Raw genomic sequence first — 22,018 nt, 5'->3', positions numbered from 1 at the left:
AATTTAATCGTAGGTTCATTACCTTTGGCATTGTAGGGCCTTCATTTTGAACCGTAGCTTTTTTTTGTTTGTTATCTAGAAAGTCTCAGAGGTCAAAGTGTATCTGAGTTAATTCAGAAGGCAGCATGGGAGGTACTTTTTTTCTGATCTTGCTCTGTTGCCCAGGCAGGAGTGCAGTGACATAATTGCAGCTCACTGCTGCCTCAACCCGTTGGGTTCAAGCAGGCCTCCCATCTCAGCCTCTTGGAGCAGCTGGGACTACAGGCACATGCCACTATGCTTGGCTAATGTTTTAAATTTTTTTGTAGAGACAGGTCTCGCTGTGTTGCCCAGGCTGGTCTCAAACTCCTGGGCCCAAGCGATCCTCCCACTTTGGCCTCCCAGAGTGCTGGAATTATATATAATAGGCATGAGCCACTGCACCCAGTGGGAAGTGCTTATTTGAAGAATATACTGTTGGTTTTGTAGAAATATACTGTTGGTTTTGTAGAAATCTGTTGCTTTTTGTTAAGAGCAAATGATTGGTTCCTCCCCTGGAGTGGGAGAATGAGAAAGAATAGAATTAATTCAATATTTCAGTTAGGGAATGTTCTAGCAATATTTATTTTATAATGTGATACTTCCTTGGGAATAGCAAGTAATACTGTATAAGACAAGATACTAACTTACACAGAAATTACCTAGAACAGATGTGAAGATTTATGGTTGGCCATAGGGCCTGGGAAATTAAGAACTGTTTAGTTAGGTAGAACTCATTTCATAAGGTAGAGGCTTGACTCTTAAGTAGGGGGATAGGCAGAATTTTGTGGTAAGCGTGTACAGAGTGCTTTGTACTTCATATTTCAGAATGAAGTTTACAGCCCATGCCTGTGTTATATGTTACTGCCGCTAGTCAGTGTCTATTGTATTTATTACTGCAGGGCCGCCTTTTTTCCTATCCTGACACTCACCGCCACCGCCTGGGACCCAACTATCTTCAGATACCTGTGAACTGTCCCTACCGTGCTCGAGTGGCCAACTACCAGCGTGACGGCCCCATGTGCATGCAGGACAATCAGGGTAGGCCTAAAGACATTGGGCTTCCCCTGCGTGGGCAGAGGGCATGTGGAGCAGATGGGTGGGATGCCAGGCCAGTGGTGCTCAAGCTGGCCACGCAGGACCAGGACCTCCTGCTTGGTGAAGGTGCTCCCTAGGTGCTGCTTACTGGGCATTTTTTTTTTTTTTTTTGCCCAGCAGTGAAGATGTAGGCTGCCTGAGGACTCTCCATGCTTTTTATCTATTTTATTGAGAGTTCCCACCTCAGATGTTACTTGTACATCTGAGTAGTTAAAAGCTGGGTAGAGTATAGTAGCATCCAGCTTGGGAGTTAGGTTTTAGAGACACTTCACCCAAACAGACAATTCCTTAATTCTCTGTGAAATCACTGAGATTTAGACCCTTGGAAATGCAAAAGCCAAGAGTTGGAGTCTTTTGTTTCTCTTTGCAGTTCTGTTGTGGCCTGGAGGAGCAGGTCTAGTATAATTTGGAAGGAGCTGGAATTAGCAGGGAAGCCTGGGGAGAAGGGAGTAGGGGAGACAGAGCGAGTCAAACGATTATCCTCCCTTCGTGAATAAAGTCACGCGAATCAACTGGGGAGCTGAAACTCCACCACATTTTGGATTTTTGGAACTCATTTATCAAACTTACGATTTTTTTCTTTTAACTACTTTTTTTTGGTGTCATGTACAAACAGGCTCTAGTTCTAATTACTTATTCTAATAAGTCAAGCAGAATGTTTGATTAAAGTTTTTTCCTTTTACTATTCCATAGTTTAATATAGATCTAGTTATTTTCTTTTCCCATTTAGGACATGTGTTTTAGTAATAGGCTGCATACGTTGATCCCTTCAGAAATTTTACTGGTGATTTATATTTATAGCCATAGGTGTCTATATTCAAACAAAGTTTACTTTTCTATGATAAAAATGATACATGTGTCCTAAAGAAAATTTGGAAAATATGGGAGAAAGAAGAAAAGAGAGAAGAAAAATTCCATTATAGTCCCAACAGCCAAAGGCCATAGCTGTTACATTTTGCTTGCTTGCTTTATTTAATTTATTGAGACAAAGTCTTGCTCTGTTGCCCAACCTGGAGTGCAGTGGCATGATCTTGGCTCACTGCAGCCTCCGCCTCTGGGTTCAAGTAATTCTCATGCCTCAGCTCCCCAAGTAGCTGGAACTACAGGCATGTGCCACCATGCCAGCTAATTTTTGTATTTTTAGTAGAGACAGGGTTTCACCATGCTTGCCAGGCTGGTTTCGAACTCCTGATCTCAGGTGATCCACCCGCTTCGGCCTCCCAAAGGGCTTGGATTACAGGCATGAGCCACCACGCCTGACCTGATTTTAAAAGTAGAGCATTTGGGCTGTGACCTTGAAGCTCCCCAAAGGAGCTTACTTGTTCCTGTGGACAGTGCCTTAAAGACAATCCCATTTTGAATAAAGGTCAGAGCTCACTTGGAAGTAGGATTTTAAAAATTAACTAGGCACATTTCAAAGAGCTAATTCTTAATGAAGAAAACACCGTGATGGCTGGTTGTTGGAGCATTTTGCTTTTCATACAGATGTGGCTGATCTGTTGAATTTCTTGAGCTGATAATTGGGCTCCATAATAGTATGCTGTCCTTCCTTCCCCTGCACACACACTTGGTGTGCCATACATAAGCATCTCTTGATTATCCACTGTGGATAACCTATTATGACAGTGAGCTGGCTAAAATTCCAACCCCAATGTAATTGGTTTCCTCAAGCCACTTCATATGTTTCTGGGCCACTCCTGTTTAAGCAGTGTGTGCTCAGGTAATGAAACCTTCTGCCAGTGTCAGCCCAAGCAAAGTATAGTTGAGAAAATATGCCAAAATGAAAAAAAAAGCCACATAATTTATTTCAGAAGTCATAGAATATGTTTTGATTGTATTTGTCACTGTTTCTTCTTATAAGTCCAGATAAGTAAGTGCTAATATACTTCAATTACCACATTTTAAAAATATCTTTTTTTATTAATCTGTGGAGAGTATTAAAGTGAAGCTACAATGGAATAAAGTCATCATTGTCAGTAAAGGAGAGATACCCTGAGAATCCTAGAAGAGTTCTGTAATGGAAATACCACGTATGCTGGACTGGAGGAGACAATAAACCCAGAGTTCCAATCCCATATCTGCCACTGGCTACTGTGTGACCTTGCAGCAGTCAGGCCACATCACAGAGCTCCATGCTTGTGTCTGTAGATTCAAGGAGCAGAACCAGAACTTTCAGATTTCTCTCAAGAATTTTGTGATGCAGTGTTTGAATTGAGCCCAAGTCCAAATGAAGCAATTTTACAAGTTAATTTTGCAATGTGTCTTTGGGTCTCATCCCTATGTGGTGGCCAAATCAAACCTGGATAAACTTCTACATGTGCTGGTAAGCCTCAGAGGACTTGATGGATGAGACCCTTTGATGTGTTGGAAGGGACTTTGAAATTTATTCATAAAGACTCAGAGTGTGGCAGCCTGTGCAAGCATTTAGCAGATGGCAGTGTTCCCTAAGAATCTTCATACTACCTGCAGCTAAAAGCGGGAAATTAAAAATAATGTGTGCATTGTGTTTATATCTGTGTATGTGTACATGTGCATCTGATTACTACTTAAATTTATTTTTCATCACAGTGATTACTTGCAGGTTTACTTGACTGTTCTTATTCCTAAGTGAATCTGGGTGATTTTCTTTTGAAGGTGGTGCTCCAAATTACTACCCCAACAGCTTTGGTGCTCCAGAACAACAGCCTTCTGCTCTGGAGCACAGCACCCGATGTTCTGCAGAAGTGCAGCGCTTCAACACTGCCAATGATGATAATGTTACCCAGGTAATGACTTCTTTGTCTGCTACAAGAGTCACCTGCTACGTCTCCTTGTCAATGTCTGCATATTCCCTCCCCTCCCCAGGCCACTGCCCAAAGTGTCTAATATGTCTTACATTGAATTCAAGGGAGACTCGTCTGTAATAGTAAATTGGGCCCCTTATTGGGTGGAGTTGAAGGGTTGTATTACTCTGCTCTTTTGCTTCAAGGTATGGAGACTCGTCTCAGTTTCTGCAAACTTTATTGAAGGGATATAGGGAGGGGGGCATTGGGGAAAGAGTGATCTCATGGGAATTTAAGGAATGAGCATGTACAGCTTATGTGCAGCCAAATCTAAGAATCTGAGCAGGACAGCCCAGGTTCAAAATAGCTCCAGGAGCCTTGACCACAAGAGTGTGGGCATTTCCACTGCAGGGCTCCCCCTTCACATGGCTTAGTTATTTTCCATCTGTCTGCTTCTGCTTGCCAATGCTAATTGATTATTTTTACCACATCTTCCTGTTTTCTCCTATCTGCCTCAGCGCTTCTGTTTTATCATTGTTGTGGCTTTTCCATGACCATTGCCTAACTCTCCTTTATGGCATCTTTCTTCATGTGTTATTTATTTATTTTTTTGGATCACCTTTTACTCTTTCTCTCAACATGTCTATCTCAGATTCTAGAGAGACAGAATCATATTGACTTGGCTAATCTTTTCACCCCAGGTTGCACCATTGGCCTTGGTCAGCCTCTCGTTAACTGCCCCAGGTCAAGTGCTCATTCTCTTTCCAGTCACCTATGGCTGCCCTAAGGGCTCTTTCAGTACATGCTATGAAGGAGAACCTCGGACTTGGAAGGGCTTGTGGGTGGGCAGGTGCCTCCTTATCATATCACACACAATAAAATAATAAAGGTATAGTTGTTCTAGAGCTCTGTTTGAGCAGTTAGTGTTAAACTTAGTATTTAAATTAGATTAGAACCTATTTCTGATTTCTCAGTTTGTGAATGTGGGTTCCAAGTAAAATATACTTAAATACATGAATTAATTCACTGTGAGAATATCTTTGTTTGAAAAGCATTTATGTATATACATGTATGTGTATACATATAAATGAAATTACATTATTGTAGGATAGAAATCATTTTTGGAGGATCTTAAAACATTTCCTACAAACCTTTTATATAACTGCATTATTTTTGGTGATGCAGATGACACCAAGTGTATTACAGTATATTCTCTGCCTCTCAAGAATTTTGCCTATGCGAGGTCAATACAGGTATAAAATCAGTTCATACAACCCCTGCAAAAATTAATGAGGCTATTGCTTACATATGAAAACTTACTATGTGCTCATGCTTATTTTATTGAGAGAATTTGTCATCACTATATAGGATGTAGTGTGATTTTTAAGTAATAACAATACTATTGTTATAATTCTGTAATGATGAGTCACATGGGAAATACATAAGAAGGTCCAGATTTATTGTCTTAAAAATGATTGATTTGGGCTTGCATCTGTCTGTGGCACACTAGCTTGTATCACACTTACTCTCTCATGGAGAACATTGAAAAGGTATGTAAAATACATAAAGCATTTGTCTTGGAGAGCTAACAAAGCAGCAAGAATTTAAGGGGCCAAGATCAAAGATAGAGAAGTGCAGAGAAGTAAGCTTGACATTTGGTTTCTTTTCTTCTTAAAGTATTTGTTAATTTGTAAGCACTGGTCCAGAAGCTGAGTGGTGTTTACCACAGTCTCATGAGTCTGAAGGGACAAAAATTGGAATTCAAGGTCTGCTAAGAAGCATAGCCTCTAGTTACACTCTAGTCTTTCAGTCGAAATACCTGAAGGGCCATGCCTATGAGTAAAGGCAAACATCAAATAAACTTGCCCTCAGAAAACCTGCAACACAACTTTGCCTCTGCCCTGTCTCAGATTGGATTAAGGTGATCTATCTCTATGCCATCTGCAAACAAAATTTTCTTTGGTGGAAAATAGAACCTCAAATGATCTCTAGACCTTTTTATATGGAAATGTTAAGCATTCAACAATAAATGACCAGGCACCTAACACATTAAGACCTTATGACTGAAAATCAAGAGAGAGAAAAAACTCCCTGCAAACTGACAGTAGAAACAAACCTAGTGGAGGCTTAAATAATGGAACTGTCAGATACAGGTTTTAAAATGACTGACTAATAGGTTTAAGAAAAAAGATGAGAGCATGAAGAATTTAGTAAGAGAGCTTTAAACTATAGAAAAAGAGTTGAATGGACGTAACTAGAAAATGCAACAACTGAAATGAGAATTTATTAGATGACTTTTAAAGGCGGTTAACATGGCTGAAGAGAAGATTAGTGAATTGGAAGATAGAACTATAGATATTATCAAGACTACTTTATTTGAGAAGTTCAGTGCTACAGTGAGCTGTGGTTGCTCCACTGCACACCACCCCAGGTGACAGAGTATGTACACATACTTTTTTTTTAACCCTTAAAACTGCAGGCTGGGTACAGTGGCTCACACCTGTAATCCCAGCACTTTGGGAGGCTGAGGCAGGTAGATCACCTGAGGTCAGGAGTTTGAGACCAGCCTGGCCAACATGGTGAAACCCATCTCTACTAAAAACACAAAAAAATTAGCTGAGTGTGGCACCTGTAATCCCAGCTACTTGAGAGGCTGAGACAGGAGAATCGCTTGAACCCGGGAGGTGGAGGTTGCAGCGAGCTGAGATTGCACCATTGCACTCCAACCTGGGTAACAAGAACAAAACTCTGTCTCAAAACAACAACAACAACAACAACAAAAAACTGTAGATTAACAAAATCTCTGAAACAAAGTTTTTTTTTTTTTAATGGATTTTATTCAATGGTGTGTTGATAAATATTTAACAGCTGACTCCCTGGGAAGAAAGCCCTGGTTTGTAGTGTTTATCCATTTTCATGGTGGAAATATTTCACCAGGGCTGATTTCAAGCTACCAATGTGATGTCACTAAACCTGTGGCATTGCAAAATGGTGTACAATATCATATCACTGTTATATAGTATTTCACCCATAGCAATACAGTAGACACAAATGACTTCAAAAACATAAGTAATATCTATTAATTAGGAAATGATGTTTTGAGTATTACTTTTGTTTGCACTATACTTAATTGTAAGTTTATGTAATTTAATCTTTATAATGGCTGTATTTAATAACTTGCTCACAAAATTCCTGAAAATTTGACAGTATTTACTTTCATAAGCAAGCTGGCTGCAACATTCCACTGGAATTGCAGGAACAAATTCTTACAGTTGGAGATGTTCAAGATTGTAGATTGAGGTGACAGGCTGAGGTGTAGATTGAGGTTCAAGAGGGCAGATGGAGATGACATGAGAGACCTTTCTTCTACTTCTCACATATGGATATGCCAAATAAAATTTTGTTTTTTTTTTTTAAATTTTTTACTGCCCCAGTTTTCCCATAGAAGGATTTTTTTTTCCTTTTTAAATAATGAAGCTGGGCTAAAGAAACAAAGTTTAATTTCCAAATCCCACAAATGAAAAAGGAGAGTAGTGAGTGAACTTTGATATCTCATAAGGGTAACCAGACCTGATTTGTATCTCATAAAGATTTTCTGCCTCTAGGGGGTTAGGAGTTGAAGCCACAGGCTTTACGTGTTGCCCAGAATTAGAGCTCAGCTCTTAGCATAATGGTGAGAACCAGGAAAGGGCACCTCAACTACCCCTCAGACTGAGGATGCAACTTGGAAGCATGTGGGCTCTCAATGGAAGCAGCCAACTCTAAGAAGTTGGGAGTCCTTCCCCTATGCTGTGCTCAAATGAGGTCCCTGCATTCTTATCCCAGTTGGAACCATGAAAGACTTTAACTGAGAAACAAGTGAATCAGTGAACCCTGTTAGGTCTCTGCAGAGATAATGAGAAAACCACCACAGGAAGACACTTACAACTAGGGTACATTTGGTACTTTTGCAGAAGATAGCTTCTGTTGAAGGTGAGTCATAGTGAAAAATTATAATACATACAAGGAAATCCAATGAGAAATTACACATGCAATAGATGGAAGAATCATAGACATGATAATTGGAAAGAGGCTTTAAATAAACATACATATTTAAGGAGATGCAGAAAGGAATATTATCAAGACAATAGGATATGAGGAGAAAAACAAAACAAATAGATTTGAAAAAGAACCAAATAACATTTTCTAGAAACAAAAATTACAATCTGTGAAATAAAAACTCAACAGAGCTCACGATCCAGTGGATGTTTTCACAAACTACATCAAATACAGCTGAAGAGATAATTAGTGAATTGGTGATAGGTCTGAGAAAGTCTCCGGGATATAGTACTTTGATTAGATTGTATTAATCCAAAATATCTGATTAACTTTGGTATCAGGTGTAAACTTTACTCAAAAATTTAAAAACATAATTATAGCCTGATATTTGACTACTTCGGGAAATGATGCATCTCTTAATATTTATGAAGTTGATACTTTGGATAATTGGATATTATTGGACTTTATAAACATTAATAGAACAGTGCATAGAACAGAGTCTGGCACATTATAGATACTCAATATTTGTTGAATGAGTGACTGGATGAAATGTAAGAATAAAATCAAAGCTACAACCTTTTGATTTCACAATTGGGCAGAGGCTGCTTGGATTCACATACCTGATACTAAGCTCCTATTTTTAATTTATGGATATTTATTTTAGAGGTAAACCCAATAATCTAGCAAAATATCACTATTAATATGTCTTATCTAAGAAATATTGGTTTCTGAATAACTACAGATATACATGTATAAATGAAGTAGTTTTTTAGATATATTATCTGTCTATAGTTACAGTTATCTGTCTATCTATCTATCTAATTATATCTCTAGCTAAATGAATTAGTTTTTATTTTCTCCATGGTTCTGGGTGAATTGAACAAAGGTTGTATTGTTCTAAGTTTACATTCAAAGGCAGCTTGCACATTTTAGACTTGTCAGTATTAAGAATGTGGTGAGGTTTTAAATTGTAGATCTATTTATAAGAGATATATGGCAGTTACTACAAGACATTAAAAAACAATTATGAGCTATTAACAAATGAATTTTGCTTATTTTGCTTAAGACAAAAAGTGAAGAACACAACCCAAATGACTGTTTTAGTTGTAATTTAAAATTATTCTTAAATTCTAAAGTTTTTTAATCATTTATTTCATAAGTGTTGTAGTAGGTGAACTTTGTTGGTAATAAATTGGTGATTCAATTCTCTGCACTTGCTCTTTGCCCTGAGCAGGTGCGGGCATTCTATGTGAATGTGCTGAATGAGGAACAGAGGAAACGACTGTGTGAGAACATTGCTGGCCACCTGAAAGACGCACAACTTTTCATCCAGAAGAAAGCGGTGAGTCTTTGTAAGCTGAAGGGTGCCCTCTGCTGGCCTGGGAAGACAGTGCAGCTGTGTGGGAGAACCCTAAAAAGGAAGTGCCGTTTCTATTTTACTTGACCTAAGAGAACTTAAAAAAAAAAAAATACTAGTAATCCCCAACCAACTTCTGATTATTTTCTTTCCATGTTTTATCTGGTCTGGCATATCCATCAGTCCTTAGCTGTTTGTCCAATGTGTACTCATTTAGTTGTATTCACAGTGAATTTTATCCTATGCTGTTTAATTCAGCTACAGCCAAGTTCCATGCAAGATAGTAAATGACTAATTTCAAAATGTGAGTCCTCCCACAATTCTACTTACACGTTGGATGATAAGAAATATATCAGCTGGATGTGATGGCATGCACCTGTAGTCCTAACTACTTGGGAAGCTGAAGTGGGAGGATTGCTTGCCAGCCTGGACAACATAAGGGAACTCTATCTCTAAAATCAGTCAGTTAATCAATCAGTCTGTCTTTCTTTCCTGCATTTTTATGGTTTGAAACCTGCCTAAAGGCTTAATGTCATGATACCTCGATCCCCCTTCAGATGCAAACTAGAAACTTGGCATGATTTCTGGAATAAGAACTGCAATGCTTCCAAAAGGCAGGCTGGACTTTCATGCTAAGATGCTGGGGTATTTCTGATGGCCACTCATAGAGCTGCATGAAGCCTTCTCACTTCTGGTTTCCTGGCCTGTTCCAGAGCTAAGCTTTTTGCAGATCTGAAATCCCCCTTTTTCCTTGGCCCATAGTTGCTGCTTCTCTGTTCCTAGGGGCAGCTGGGCTAGCAGCTGTCTAGGTTGTATCCAAGGGCCTGGGTTCAAGTATCAGCAGAGAGCCTGACAGGTGCTCTGTGTGGTAGGCAGGGCAGGATTTATCCCATTTTACTGGAGAGAATGGATAAGACAGCTTGCAAGTAGCAGACTGGGCTGGAACCCTTGGCATTCTCCTTCCACATACGCTGAAACTGCAAGGCTTTTATGGATTCCCAATACCCTGCCTCCTCTTGCTGTCCGCTGGGGAATTCTTGCCTGAATATGTGGAGTTGCGCCGCAAGTACCAAGTGTTCTTTTATCCTTCACATTAACTTCAGGCTGTGTCTGGGCCTGTTTCTTAATGTAAATCACTGTAGCTTGTTAAGTACTTACTCTGAGGTCACTCTTTCCATGTAGCAAATGCGGCTCACATCCTCACCATTTTTCTCACAGCATCCTGTGAGGTAGGTTATGTGGGTTTTTTTTTTTTTTTTTTTGAGATGGAGTCTTGTTCTGTCACCCAGGCTGCAGTGCAGTGGCATGATCTCGGCTCACTGCAACCTCTGCCTCCTGGGTTCAAGTGATTTTCCTGCTTCAGCCTCCCTAGTAGCTTGGACTACAGGCATGCCCCACTATACCTGACTAATTTTTCTATTTTTAGTAGAGATAGGGTTTTGTCATGTTAGTCAGGCTAGTCTTGAATTCCTGACCTCAGATGATCTGCCTGCGTCAGCCCTCCAAAGTGCTGTGATTACAGGCATGAACCACCGCACCTAGCCTAGGTTGTGTAGTTTTTTTTCCCCAACAACGAACAATTCTCTACTTCTTTGACAGCAACTGGGTATCCTATAACTCAATTCATTTCTAACAGTAACTCTTGGAGCTACAGTCAGAACCCAAAGATTTAGGGGTCACTTCCCACTTCAGATATCAAATGAGGTGCCCTGGCTATGCATACTTCTGCAGATTCTGACTGCAAATTAGGGGTTCACACATCCTTTCCTCAGGTTTGATAATTTTCTGGAAAGACTCATAGAACTCAGGAAAATAATTTACTTATGATTACTGATTTATGATAAAGAATACAACTCAGGGATAGCCAAATGGAAGTGGGGCATGGGGGAAGGCCTCGGAGCTTTGGTGCCTCCCTGGGGGGACCACCCTCCCAGCACCTGGATGTGTGCACCAACCCAGATGTTCCCTGACCTTGCCAGTTGCAGGCTTTCCTGGAGGTTTTATGACATAGGCATATGATGAAGTCATTGGCTATGGGTGATTGAATACAGTCTCCAGCCCCTCTCCCCTCACTGGAGGTTTGGGGGTGGGGCTGGAAGTTCTAACCTTCAAATCGCATGCTTGGTCTTCCTGGAACCAGCCTCCATTGGGATGCCATCTAGGCACCCATGAGTCATCCCAGTAGGATACAAAAGACAGTACATTCCAAGAGTTTTAGGTGTGTTTCAGGAATGGGAGACAAAGACCAAATATTTATTTTAAAAATTATACCAATTAGGTGTCATTATCTTGCTCACTTAGGCAGAGGGACATTTAGGGAGAAGCTCAGATAAGTTGAGTGACCTATCGGAGGCTGCTCAGCCAGGACATGTAAGAACGTTCACTGGATCTGCGTCTTCCTCTGAGGCTGGCATTGTTAAACACCCTGTGGCGCTGCCTCCTGCCAAAACATCTTTCCTCCCCTGGGGAATCAACTCTGGGAAACTGCAGTCACTGGGGAGTTAGAGTAATGCTTGCATTTATTTTCCTTTGGCCTTAGGTTAAGAACTTCAGTGAGGTCCATCCTGACTACGGGAACCGCATCCAGGATCTTCTGGACAAGTACAATGCTGAGAAGCCTACGGTAAGCTTGGAGCAGCCTGACCATGCAGAGGCTGTGTGTGCTGGGTTGGAGTAGGCGTGGCTCAGTTACCACTTAGCGTTATGGTCTGCAGGGGCCATCATCTGCCACTGTTAGATTTCTTAAGCAGCTGTGCAGAAATTCATTTGAGAGATAAAGAACTCACCTGCAAAACACATACTCTTCATTTTAGCCCTGGGCAATTTAAGACAGTTAAAGTGAATGAATTCTGAATTATTATTTTCACTTGCATACGTATTAAAACTAAGTAAACACCACGTTGCTGCCTATGAGCTGATTAACCTGTCCGTCTTGTTCTCTTAAAACAGAATGCGATTCACACCTTTGTGCAGTCCGAGTCTCACTTGGCTGCAAGGGAGAAGGCAAATCTGTGAGGCCGGGGCCTGCGCCAGTGCAGCAAAGCTTAGCGTTCACCTGTGTAACCCACTCATCACTGGATGAAGATTCTCCTGGGCTAGATGCGCAAATGCAAGCAAATGGCGTCGAAATAGAGAATCCTGCTTTCTACAGCAAATTGTGTCACAATTTTAATGCTATTTCCCCAGGGCAAAATGAAGGTTAGAATTTAACAGTCATTTTTAAAGAAAATATTTGTTTTGACAGTTAGTTGGATTATTCATTTAAAATGACTAGAAGAAAAGTTTCTAGCTACAAATATGATTTTATTTGATAAAATGTTGAAATTATATATGTTTACATATCACCTCATGGCCTATTATATTAAAATATGGCTATAAATATATAAGAAGAAAAGATAAAGATGATCAACTCAGAAATTTTTATTTTTCTAAGGTTCTCGTAGGAAAAGCACATTTAATACATGAGTGTCATCAGAAACTAACTTGAGCACCATCATGGCTTAATGTTTATTCCTGCTTGTAATTGATCAGATTCATTTTTTTCACTTGGAATTACAATAATTTAATTCAGCACTAATTTCACAACAGATCAATTTGTAATTGCTTACAGTTTTACAATAAATAATCAGTACATAAGAATAGAGATGGCATTTGATTTCTTTTGACTCCATGTATAACTCCTAAAGTACCACCAGACTCTTAATTTGAATGTCATCATTTTCAGATGTTTTACCCTTAAAAATGGAAATGTCAGTATCTCGAGGACACCATGTTACTTGTTTAAATCTATAGCCTTTGGTAAGCCTTCTGAGACACTGATAAAATAGCAAATGCTCTAACTTTGAAGATTACTTAAATCTCTTGTCCATTCACTCACTTACCTATGATTGAGTTTTTAAAATAAGGGCTCAGAACCACTAGTTATTTTCCTCCTCCTCCTCCTTTTTTTTTTGAGACTGAGTCTTGCTCTTTCGCCAGGCTAGAGTACAGTGGCACGATCTCAGCTCACTGCAGTCTCTGCCTCCTGGATTCAAGCGATTCCCCTGCCTCAGCCTCCCGAGTAGCTGGGACTACAGGCACTCACCACCATGCCCGGCTATTTTTTGTATTTTAGTAAAGACGAGGTTTCACCATGTTGGCCAGGATGGTCTCGATCTCTTGACCTTGTGATCTGCCCGCCTTGGCCTCCCAAAGTGCTGGGATTACTGGCGTGAGCCACTGCTTCTGGCCTCCTTCTTTTTAAAACCGGTATTTGCCTATCATGGTTGAAAATCACATGAAAGACTTTAAAGATGCATTCTGAATGCTAAATAAAAATTTATTTTCCTTGAAAATCTTTATTTTGTTCATATTCAAAACCAGTTTGTGCTGGGTGTGGTGGCTTATGCCTGTAATTCCAGGACTTTGGGAAGCCAAGGCAGGAGGATCACTTGAGCTCAGGAGTTTGAGACCAGCCTGGGCAACATGGCAAAGCCCTGTCTCTACAAAAAATATAAAAATTAGCTGAGTGTGGTAACACATGCCTGTAGTCCCAGCTACTAAGGAGGCTGAGGCGGAGGATCTCCTGAGCCCAGGAGGTTGAGGCTTCAGTGAGCCATGATTGTACCACTGCACTCCAGCCTGGGCAACAGAGTGATGCCTTGTCTCAAAACAACAAACAGCAATAACAACTAAAAACAAAACAAAAAACCAAACCAGTTTGTACTTTCGGGAATTCAGGAAAACATTAGACAACGAGTAGACAAACTCATTCTTGATCTTTTAGCTCAAATTTCTTTACTCCTCTGTCAAACCCTCCTGCCTAAATTCCCACTGTGTTTGAGTATGCTTTGAAACCATTATATTTGTAGACATTGAAAATAGATTTATTGGGCTGGGCATGGTGGCTCACACCTGTAATCCCAGCACTTTGGGAGGCCGAGGCAGGCAGATCACTTGAGGTCAGGAGTTCGAGACCAGCCTGGTCAACGTGGTGAAATCCCATCGCTACTAAAAATACAAAAATCAGCTGGGTGTGCCTGCCTGTAATCCCAGCTACTCATGAGGCTGAGGCAGGAGAATTGCTTGAACCTGGGAGGCAGAGTTTGCAGTGAGCCAAGATTGTGCCATTGCACTTTCTATTTGGAAAGGTGAGAACTTCTGGAGGTAGTTGGTGGCAATGGTTGCACAACAGTGTGAATGTATTGAATGCTACTGAACTGTACACCTAAAAATGGCTAAATGTAAGTTTTATGTATGTTTTACCACACAAGAAAGTCTAATGGCTCATTCTTAGTCCTTGTCTTATGTGGCCTCTCAGCAGTGTTTGACACAGTTGGTCATTCACACTGACTTCTTCATTATTTATTTATTTTAGAGATGGCATATCATTATGTTGCTCAGGCTGGCCTCAGCCTCCTGAGTAGCTGGGACTACAGGCACACGTGACCAGGCCCAGCTTCCCCCCCGCCCCTCCTCCCTTTCTCCTTCTCCTCTTTCTCATTTCTCCTCTTCCTCCTCCCTCTTCTTCTTGTCCTTCTTGCTCTATTCTGCCTTCTTTTTCTCTTCTTCCTTCTTTTCTCTTCTTCTCTCTTTTTAAATAAGAGCTTTATTGAGATATAATTTACTTACCATAAAACTCACCCATTTAAAGTATATGAGTAAATGTTTTTTTTTGTATATTCACAGAATTGCTCAACCATCACCACAATCAATTTTAGAGCATTTTTATCTCCCAAAGAGAAACCTGTACCTATCAGCAGTCATTTTCCATTTCTGTCTTAACCTTGCCCCCAGCCCTAGGCCATCATAAATCTAAGATTTGCCTACTTTGCACGTTTCACTTACATAGAATCATACAATATGTGGTCTTTTGTGACTGGCTTCTTTCACTTAGCATAATGTTTTCAAGATTCTGATGTACTTAGCATAATGTTTTCAAGATTCTTACATACTTAGAATAATGTTTTCAAGATTCTTACATATTGTAGCATATATGAGTGCTTCATTTTTTAAATTGCCAAATAATATTCCATTGTATGGATTTACTGTGTTTTATTTATCCATTTATCATTTGATGGATATTTGGGCTCTTTCTACTTTTTGGCTATTATGAATAGTGGTGGTATGAACATTTCTGTGTACATTTTTGTGTGGACGTAACATTTTCATTTCTTGCATCTTAAAAGGTGTTTTTCATCTACACTCTGCCACAGCAGTATCTAAAAATGTAAATATTAGAATCCTAATTAAAAATCTGTTCATTTGCTATGTCAAGCACTGTTGACATAAGTAACTCCATCTTAGAAAGAGACTCCATCTTATATTTCACAGGGTACTTTGCCAACAGGGACAAGATGTTTGCTTAATAAATAAAGACTGCATCCAACCAGATGAGGACATAAGCAAGCACATTCTTCCACTATCAGTCCTCACCAGAGGACTGTGGCTATGAAAGAACAGGACTTGCGCAGCTCAAAATGGCTGTCTTAACTAACACCATCTTGCTTTTAATCATGATAATCACCTGGCATCTGCCACTGAAGGCTCTCGGACTGCCGGGCCCAGACCAGGAGATTCTTTTTGCCTTAGTCGCTCTCCCTGAACAGATTCATTAACCCTTTTTCCTCTCTTTCTTCTTTTGATGTTAAACGTTACTTTGTTGTGGAATGTTTAATCTATCATATTTACATATTAAGTGTACTATTCTGTATGGTCTGCCATATTATCTGACTTGTGGAGTGGCTTGAGCTTGTGTGCATGCAGCTCTGACTACTGACTAAATGAGAAGCACTGAGGCAAACGGCCTCCTTGGGAACTCTGTGCAGCTCGTGGCTTTTGTGATTGAGATGATTTCAGTGAAAGTCAGACATTGTGGAAAGACACAGATGTGCCTGGGCCTGGTCATCTCTGACCTCACACTGCTCACGAGACTTGCTCTTCTAAAAGGAGGACTTGGTCCGGGCTTTCAGAAGCACTGTGAAGGATCACCTAGTTTGTTTCAAATTAAATGTCAGAATTTTGGTTTAAAAATGCATGAATTCGACCAGGCATGGTGGCTGACACCTATAATCCCAGCACTTTGAGAGACTGAGGTGGGGAGATCATTTGAGGTCAGGCGTTTGAGACCAGCCTGACCAACATGGTGAAAACCCATCTTTACTAAAAATACAAAAAATTAGCTGGGTGTGGTGGTGCACACCTGTAATCCCAGCTATTAGGGAGACTGAGGCAGGAGAATTGCTTGAACCTGGGAGGCGAAGGTTGCAGTGAGCCAAGACTGTGTCATTGCACTCCAGCCTGGGCAACAGAGCAAGACTCAATTACAAAAAAATAAACGAGCAAAAAACCAAAACGAACCACATTAATTTTTTTTTCCTGGATAACGGGCATCACTCTGATTGTGATCTGTGCTAAGGAAATGTTTTAAGAACTTCTTAGCACTCATTTTTCTGGGAGAAAAGCCACAAGCAAGCTACTTTGGCTATTTCCTTGCCTCTTAGTTCATGGCATTACTAAAGGGCAAAGGGCAAATTCCACTTTAAACTCTTTGGTATCAGGATGATGTTGGTCTCATAAAATGATTTGGGAAGGATTCCCTCTTTTTGGATTATTTGGAATAGTTTCAGAAGGAATGGTACCAGCAGAGACTCAACAAGAAAAGAAAACTACAGGCCAATATCCATGATGAACATAGATGCAAAAATCTTCAATAAAATACTGGCAAGCTGATTGCAACAGCACATCAAAAAGCTTATCCACCATGATCAAGTAGGATTGATCCCGGGGATGCAAGGCTGGTTCAACATACGCAAGTCTATAAATGTAATTCACCACATAAAGAGAACCAAAGACAAAACCCACATGATTATCTCAATTGATGCAGAGAAGGCCTTCGACAAAATTCAACAGCCCTTTATGCTAAAAACCCTCAATAAACTAGATATTGACGGAACGTATCTCAAAATAATAAAAGCTATTTACGACAAACCAACAGCCAATATCATACTGAATGGGCAAAAACTGCAAGCATTCCCTTTGAAATCTGGCACTAGACAAGGATGCCCTCTCTCACCACTCCTATTCCATATAGTACTGGAATTTCTAGCCAGAGCAATCAGGCAACAAAAAGAAATAAAGGGTATTCAAATAGGAAAGGAGGAAGTCAAATTGTCTCTATTTGCAGACGACATGATTGTATATCTAGAAGACCCCATCATCTCAGCCCAAAATCTCCTGAAACTGATAAGCAACTTCAGCAAAGTCTCAGGATACAAAATCAATGTGCAAAAATCACAAGCATTCCTATCACCAATAACACACTTAAAGAGAACCAAATCAAGAATGAACTGCCTGCCATTCACAATTGCTACAAAGAGAATAAAATACCTAGGAATACAACTAACAAGGAACATAAAGGACCTCTTCAAGGAGAACTACAAACCACTGCTCAACGAAATAAGAGAGGACACAAACAGATGGAGAAACATTCCATGTTCATGGTTAGGAAGAATCAATATTGTGAAAATGGCTATACTGCCCAAAGTAATTTACAGATTCAACGCTATCTCCATCAAGCTACCAATGATCTTCTTCACAGAACTGGAAAAAACCACCTTAAACTTCATATGGAACCAAAAGAGAGCCCACATAGCCAAGTCAGTTCTAAGCAAAAAGAACAAAGCGGGAGGCATCACACTACCAGACATCAAACTATACTACAAGGCTACAGTAATCAAAACAGCATGGTACTGGTACCAAAACAGAGATATAGACAAATGGAACAGAACAGAGGCCTCGGAGGCAACACAACATATCTACAACCATCCGATCTTTGACAAACCTGACAAAAACAAGCAATGGGGAAAGGATTCCCTGTTTAATAAGTGGTGTTGGGAAAACTGGCTAGCCATATGCGGAAAGCAGAAACTGGACCCCTTCCTGATACCTTACACTGAAATTAACTCCAGATGGATTAAAGACTTAAACATAAGACCTAACACCATAAAAACCCTAGAAGAAAATCTAGGCAAAACCATTCAGGACATAGGCATAGGCAAGGACTTCATGACCAAAACACCAAAAGCATTGGCAACAAAAGCCAAAATAGACAAATGGGACCCAATCAAACTCCAGAGCTTCTGCACGGCAAAAAAACAGTCATTAGAGTGAATCGGCAACCAACAGAATGGGAAAAAATTTTTGCAGCTTACCCATCTGACAAAGGGCTGATATCCAGAATTTACAAAGAACTAAAACAGATTTACAAGAAAAAAACAAACGAGCCCATTCAAAAGTGGGCGAAGGATATGAACAGATACTTTACAAAAGAAGACATACATGAGGCCAACAAACATATGAAAAAATGCTCATCATCACTGGTCATTAGAGAAATGCAAATCAAAACTACATTGAGATACCATCTCACGCCAGTTAGAATGGCGATCATTAAAAAATCTGGAGACAACAGATGCTGGAGGGGATGTGGAGAAATAGGAACACTTTTACACTGTTGGTGGGAGTGTAAATTAGTTCAACCATTGTGGAAGACAGTGTGGCGATTCCTCAAGGATCTAGAAATAGAAATTTCATTTGACCCAACAATCCCATTACTGGGTATATATCCAAAGGATTATAAATCGTTCTACTATAAGGACACATGCACACGAATGTTCATTGCAGCACAGTTTACAATAGCAAAGACCTGGAACCAACCCAAATACCCATCGATGATAGACTGAACAGGGAAAATGTGGCACATATACACCATGGAATATTATGCAGCCATCAAAAACGATGAGTTCGCGTCCTTTGTAGGGACACGGATGAACCTGGAAACCATCATTCTCAGCAAACTGACACAAGAACACAAAATCAAACACCGCATGTTCTCACTCATAGGCGGGTGTTGAACCACGAGAACACATGGACACAGGGAGGGGAGCACTACACACTGGGGTCTGTAGGGGGGAAATACGGGAGGGACAGCAGGGGGTGGGGAGTTGGGGAGAGATAGCATGGGGAGAAATGCCACATATAGGTGAAGGGGAGGCAGGAAGCAAATCACACTGCCACGTATGCACCTATGCAACAATCTTGCATGTTCTTCACATGTACCCCAAAACCTAAAATGTAATTAAAAAAAAAAACTCTTTGGTAAGCCAGATTGAAGGAGTTAACATTTTTTTTATCAGCACTTTTAAAGATATGAAGGGTTAGTGGAAGTCAACTCAAGGAGTTCTGTATAATTTTTTTTTTTTTTTGACGTGGAGTCTCACTCTGCTGCCCAGGCTGGAGCGCAGTGGCACAATCTCGGCTCACTGCCACCTCTGCCTCTGCAATTGCTTGAATCGGGTTCATGCGATTCTCATGTCTCAGCCCCCGAGCAGCTGGGATTACAGGTGCACCCCACCATACCTGGCTAATTTTTATATTTTTAGTAGAGACGAGGTTTCACCATGTTGGCCAGGCTGGTCTCGAACTCCTGACCTCAAGTGATCTGCCCTCCTCGGCCTTTCAAAGTACTGGGATTACAGGCATGAGCCAGCGTGCCTGGCCAGCTCTGTATAATTTTGAACCTCTGAAAAATGTAAACAATCACATATTAATATATGGGAAGTTTGCTGTGGAAAGCTCTATTGCAGATTCTTTTCACAAAGGAAGTACTTATTCCCTCATTTGACTGATTGACAAGTGAATTTTGCATTGTCTATTGCTTTTTTTATTGTTTTGCTTTGGTATTGTTTGCTCAAAGTGTAGCATTTTATTTATTTTTTCGAGACAGTGTCTCACTCAGTCACTCAGACCTGAGTGCAGTGGCGCAATCACAGCTTACTGCAGCCTTGAACTCCTGGGCTCAAGTGATCCTCTCACCGCATCCTCCCTAGTAGCTGGGACTATAGGTGCACACCACACATCCAGCCAATTTTTGTAATTTTGCAGAGATGGGGTTTCATCATGTTGGCCACGCTGGTCTTGAACTCTTAAACTCAAGCGATCTGCCCGCCTTTGCCTCCCAAAGTTCTGAAATTACAGGTGTGAGCCACCATGCTGGGCCAAGTGTAGCATTTTAAACAATCTCTTGTATTTTCTGTCCTTTAATGAATTGTATTGTGGAGCTGTATGTTTAAGTAAAACTCTTGCTTTAATGATTGTGGTGGATTGGACAGTGATCCCCCAAAAGATATACCCATGTTCTAACCCCCGGAACCTGTGAGTGTGACTCATTTGGAAAAAGGATCTTTGCAATGTCCTAAGTTAAAGATCAAGAGGAAGCTGGGCATGGTGGCTCATGTCTGTCATCCCAGCACTTTGGGAGGCCGAGGTGGGCAGATCACCTGAGGTCAGGAGTTTGAGACCAGCCTAGCCAACATGGTGAAACCCTGTCTCTACTAAAAATACAAAAAATTTGCCAGGCATTGTGGTGTGTGCCTGTAGTCCCAGCTACTCGGAAGACTGAAGCAGGAGAATCGCTTGAATCTGGGAGGCAGAGGTTCCAGTAAGACGAGATTGTGCCACTGCACTCCAGCCTGGGCGACAAGAGTGAAACTTTGTCTAAAAAATAAAAAAAGATCGAGAGGAAATTACCCTGATTACTCAGGTGGGGCCTAAATCAAATAATAATGGTCTTTCTAAGAGACCAAAGGGGAGAAGAAGGAGCAGGTTATGTGAAGACCAAGGCAGAGATTGGAGTTTTGCAGCCACAAGCCACGAAATGCCTGGAGCCATCAGAAGCAGGAAGAAGAGAAGGATTCTGTCCCTTTCTTTCTCCGCTCCCTCCCTCCCTCCCTACCTCCCTCCCTTCCTCTCTCTCTCTCTCCTTCTTTCTTTTTGGAAGGATTCTTTCTTAGAGCCTATGGCTTCCTTGATTTTAAACTTGTAGCCTCCACAATGGTGAGAGAAGACATTTCTGTTTGTTTTAAGCCACTAATTTTGGTAATTTGTCACAGGCAGCCCTAGAAAACTAATCCAAAGAGGATGCTGGTTTAATGGTTTTATAAAATATCTTGAGTAGCAAGAGGGATTAATGTTCTTATTCTCTAAATTGCTTGATGCCCGGGGGGTGTGAGGGAGGGCATCCACATCTCCTAGACAGTGTGTTTCTCTGCAGTCCTGCCACTTATGCCTGTTTGCCCCACCCCAGTCCTTGCCATGCCCCTGAGCTGCTTGGTTCTGCTTTATTGTCACTGCCAAGCTCTGGCCTGAAAAATCCCCATTCCCCTACTGTTAGCTAACTTCTCTTTTCCTGGACAGTCTTTCCTTTCATCCTGACTGTGGTCCATTAACATGGTACTTACCTCTGCAGATGGCCAGGACATGGGTCCCAAATTCAAAATGTAAAGGCATTCTGGATGTATTAACAACAACAACAACAACAAACATTAGTGCAAGAACAAAGTTGAACGGCAGCTGACAAACTGCGTGTCCAGAAGGCAGTAGGACCAAATCCTCTGTCCCAAGGTGCAACTTCAATTTTGCTTCAGGGAATTAATGCCACAAAAGACTGAGATACTAGTGTTGCCAGATATGATTTTTAAAAAGAAGCTAGAAGTCTAGATTTTTAGGTGAGTCTTTCGATTTCTAAATAAGGCAATGAAGTCACAGTAAGAAATAAAAGAAAACCTCAAAACAACAAACGATACTGTGTGCACCAAACAAAAATGCATCTGTAGGCTATGCGGGTCAATGAGCTCCATTTTGCGAGGGGAACCTCTGTCTCGAGATATTAAAGGTGGAGGGTAAGATTACTTCATATATTTCTCGCATC

General features: G+C 40.7%; 1 protein-coding gene across 1 annotated transcript in view; it reads left to right on the top strand.

Moving 5' to 3' along the window:
- Positions 1-15,528, top strand: part of CAT (catalase) — a 37,546-nt gene extending 22,018 nt beyond the window's left edge. Inside the window, exons 9-13 of the mRNA XM_012452323.3 lie at positions 921-1,059; positions 3,751-3,881; positions 9,151-9,258; positions 11,813-11,896; positions 12,223-15,528. Of these exons, the coding sequence (XP_012307746.2) occupies positions 921-1,059; positions 3,751-3,881; positions 9,151-9,258; positions 11,813-11,896; positions 12,223-12,288 (528 nt within the window). The 3' untranslated portion in view covers positions 12,289-15,528. The remainder of the gene's footprint in view (positions 1-920; positions 1,060-3,750; positions 3,882-9,150; positions 9,259-11,812; positions 11,897-12,222) is intronic.
- The last annotated feature ends 6,490 nt before the right edge of the window (positions 15,529-22,018 follow it).

The sequence above is a fragment of the Aotus nancymaae genome, unplaced genomic scaffold (genome assembly GCF_030222135.1).
Source record: "Aotus nancymaae isolate 86718 unplaced genomic scaffold, 86718_ANA_hifiasm-v0.15.2.pri h1tg000059l, whole genome shotgun sequence".
Classification (NCBI taxonomy): Eukaryota; Metazoa; Chordata; class Mammalia; order Primates; family Aotidae; genus Aotus; species Aotus nancymaae.
This window is presented reverse-complemented; position numbering and strand designations above follow the sequence as displayed.